Below are 3,656 nucleotides of genomic sequence, written 5' to 3'. Positions count from 1 at the left end.
TGTCACTGTGAGGAAATGGCACGAGACCGCAGTGTAATGAGCGATACAGAACTCTGCCGGGCTTTGGCCTGCAATCTTAGTAACCCATCGATGGACCTCGAGTCAAGCCGTTCCATCAGTGTAGCATGACCAAAACACTGCACTGTTTTAATTCCCTTTGGCACTGGACAAACTCCCCTGTTTCTTCATAGACTTGGAGAGACAACACATGAGGCTCAGTTCACACAAACACACACACACAGGCATTCTGGGCCCCCAGAGCACCTCGCTGGTTCACGTGCAAACACACACATACACACACTGCTTGACATGTGTACACGTGTGTTTTATGACGATCAATGAGTTTTGTTTGCAATCAAATGCAACAAAGTCAAGAATCATGACTGTCATTGTACAAATAAGAAAATGAATGAGCACTGTGGATGTAATGAATGACTCCTTAGATCATAAACCAACTCTACATAGTTTTATATCAGCAGGTTATGTTAATGTTTTGGAAAGTGTGGAATTCTGTTTGTGTGTCTGTGGAAGTCTTTAGGTTTGCTCAGCAGTGCCACAGGTTATACTACAGTCCTGTAGATTTCACTTTCGTTGATGGGCCTCCACGGGAGGAAAGAGAAAGAGAGAGAGAGACAGAGGGGGAAAAGAAAGGAGTAGGCCTCTGGTGACGTGCAGGGCCTGCAGGGCGGTGTTCAGGCGGAGAAAGACACAGACTGGGGTGTGTGAGCTACATCTGGAATAGTATCTTGAGAGAGTCGCGAAGCAGAAACAAGGTGATACTTTCCCAGCTCTTCTCTTCAGCTCGATCCGTTAAACGGAGAAAAAACTCCAACAACTTTTGATTTGCCTTTTTTTGTAAGTGGGATTAATATATTTGCTTTTTCCATGCTCTTGTTATAGTCAGTGATCTCATTTTTTTTCCCCATTGAGTTTTACCCTCATACAGCAGGACTTCTCCCCGGGACTTAAAATCGACCATGGATTTTACTTTTATGACGCAAAACCCGTTAAACCGTTTGAAGCTGTGACTTTGCCTGAGAGTCTCGCTCGTCTCTCCCAGTTTTAAAGTTAGGTGCTTTGTACTTGACATTACCAAACTGGGAAAGTTGTGGCTCGCGCATGGCGGTACTTTTCTGGAATGTTTTTCATAGAGATGGGTTGAGTTTGTTTTCCAGCAGCGTGCTCCCGATTAGTCGAGAAACCGTCTCCCTTACTCACACAGACAGCTGATTCATGGTCAGGTTTTTAGCCAACGACTTTTTTTATGCAAACCCGTATTGCTTTAATCAGTTAGTTACGTCGTTTGGATATTTAAATAGAAAAAAAAGTTCAATACTTTAATTCACTTTGACAAAAATAGATTCATTTGTGCAGCTCGACGTTAAACTCGACATTAATTATTAACTTCGGGAAATAGTCAATGGTCCTCCCTTCTTCGCCCTGTGTTTGAATGTAAGGGAATACTTTCACATTGAGGTAAACATTGCGGTCGATGCATAAGTGAGGTAATGCCGCCCTCTGGCGTGGAGATAGGCTAGTGAACACACCTAGAAGAGAGTTGGTGTAATGGCAAATTCACGTGAAATGTCTTCTCTTTTCTGCAGACCTACTTGAAAAAAAATGCTGCTCATCCTGCTTGGAGTGCTTATCTTGCACGTAATCATTCTCATTCTCCTCATCGTGTCGACAGCTGCCAGTGTAAGTTCTGTGAGACCTTTTGTCAACTTTTAAATTGCGAAAAATACAGAATGGAGCATGAGGATGTGATCTGAATAGACAAGGAGTTGTTTCAGTGATTGATTGCTTTGTAATATTGCTACTGGACGTACAGCAGTAACAGGTTAAATGGTTCCGTGTTGTTGTGTTTATCAGGCCTGGTCTGTAGCTGACAACAGTGGCAAAGATCTATGGTACAAATGCTCAACAAACAATGGAGGTTACCATTGCCAACCATCCAGCAATGAAGGTTTGTTCGTGTTTATAGAAAAACAAACAAAATGCAGCGTGCTTTGTTACTGAAAAGTGATGCGCAAGTTAAATTTCATGCTATTCATCTCTTCTGTCTGCCTCCTAGACTGGATCCAAGCAGTGCAAGCTCTCATGATCCTGTCAGTGCTCTTCTGCTTCTTCTCCCTCATTGCGTTTTTATATCAGCTGTTCAGACTAGTTAAGGGCGGACGCTTCTTCTTCACTGCCATCTTCCAGATCTTAGCAAGTGAGTATGACTTCATCACATGCTGACGGTCACACCCCGAGAAGAAATGGGTGGAGTGGTGAGATCATCTACATTCATGCCAATTTCCTTCAGATTCCCCTCAACTCTCTTCTCATCTTTCCTAGGTGTGTTTGTGATGTGCGGGGCAATCATCTACACTGTGATGTGTCCAGATGATGGCACCCATACAAACTTCGGGTATGCGTACGTGCTGGCTTGGGTGGCTTTCCCTATGTGTCTCATCAGTGGCCTAATTTATATTGTCCTGAGGAAGAAAGAATGAAAGAATCAGGGGAGGAGAAATATGGAAGGGTAGTTAGGAGGCCCTTTACTACAACAGCGCACTGTGCTTACTACCCACAGACCATAGACTGACATCCCAACAAAAGTGCATGTGTCACCAACACAAAATAATTTGTTTTTGTTGCTGTACTCAGTATCCATTATTTCTCTGAAAACATCACATCTGTTTTTTTTTCTTTCAACACCACACCTGTGTTATCAGTGTGTGTTTGGAAATGCATTGGTGACATATTGATTTTTGATGCATGCTGGCACTTGATTTCAACAAATCCATCATCGGTGATGAGATGAATAACATTGCATTGCTTCAGTACAAAGATGTACATAGTGTCTGTGGTTTTTAGACATATTTATAACATTTTTTCATACATTGTGTACATAATGTCGTCAAGTTAACATTGTCATGCTCAATTATGTGATAGAGTTTGTATCTTTCACAAGTCATGCAGCTGTGCCAAAGAGATGTCGCTTCAAAAGCCAGAATATCAAGCTTCTTATTTTTTTTTAACATTGTTTTTTATGTCTTAACTGTCAGATGCTTTGATCCATGTGCCTTACTTAATCTGTTTAATTCTTGAAGGAAGTAAGAAAACCCTCAAAATTGAAAATAAGTGTTAATACTCATGAAGTTTTGTTTCCTGACTTATCATTGTACTTGATATACCAAATAAAAATGTTTTGCATTTTGTAACCTAGTTTTAAAAATGGTGCTTTTTTTTCTTTTCTTTTTTTTTATTACTATGCTTGAACTGTATAGCCTACTTTGTGTTGCAAGTGTGTCATGTCCTGTGATTAATTTGCTTTTGTACAAACTCGAGTTTGCCTTTTTTTGTCAATATTCTAAATAAACCTTTTGAAAATAAATCTGCTTGTTGCTGAAAGGTTTAATCATGTGCACGCTTCACAGAAGTCCGTAGGATGGGCTATCTGCACTCTTTTAGTAGTATAGGGAATACTAGGAAATGGCACAATTGTTTCTTTACACCATATTTTTGTACCTCTTAGTGGCGCTATGACACACAAAACACGTAAATGCCTGCGAATAAGAGTGTTCACCATAGCCACAAACTACCGTGATAAATACTTTCACTATGTAAGCATGGTGCTACATTATATTTACATGGTGTGTGGCAAGAAT

The 3,656-nt window shown here is 40.7% G+C and overlaps 1 protein-coding gene across 1 annotated transcript; it reads left to right on the top strand.

The window, feature by feature from the left end:
* Positions 1-711: 711 nt before the first annotated feature.
* On the top strand, positions 712-3,382 carry LOC120744210 (peripheral myelin protein 22-like). The gene is made up of 5 exons (XM_040048420.1): positions 712-855; positions 1,605-1,698; positions 1,873-1,966; positions 2,075-2,215; positions 2,341-3,382. Exons 2-5 carry the CDS (start codon positions 1,621-1,623, stop codon positions 2,496-2,498), a joined length of 471 nt encoding a protein of 156 aa, XP_039904354.1. The 5' UTR covers positions 712-855; positions 1,605-1,620; the 3' UTR covers positions 2,499-3,382.
* Positions 3,383-3,656: the final 274 nt, after the last annotated feature.

The sequence above is a fragment of the Simochromis diagramma genome, unplaced genomic scaffold (genome assembly GCF_900408965.1).
Source record: "Simochromis diagramma unplaced genomic scaffold, fSimDia1.1 OVJJ01000321.1, whole genome shotgun sequence".
Taxonomy (NCBI): Eukaryota; Metazoa; Chordata; class Actinopteri; order Cichliformes; family Cichlidae; genus Simochromis; species Simochromis diagramma.
This window is presented reverse-complemented; position numbering and strand designations above follow the sequence as displayed.

Coding starts and splice junctions, on each gene's coding strand:
- LOC120744210 (XM_040048420.1), top strand. CDS start 1,621: ATGCTGCTCATCCTGCTTGGAGTGCTTATCTTGCACGTAATCATTCTC. Junction 1,699..1,872: donor TCGTGTCGACAGCTGCCAGT/GTAAGTTCTGTG, acceptor TGTGTTTATCAG/GCCTGGTCTGTAGCTGACAA. Junction 1,967..2,074: donor CCAACCATCCAGCAATGAAG/GTTTGTTCGTGT, acceptor TCTGCCTCCTAG/ACTGGATCCAAGCAGTGCAA.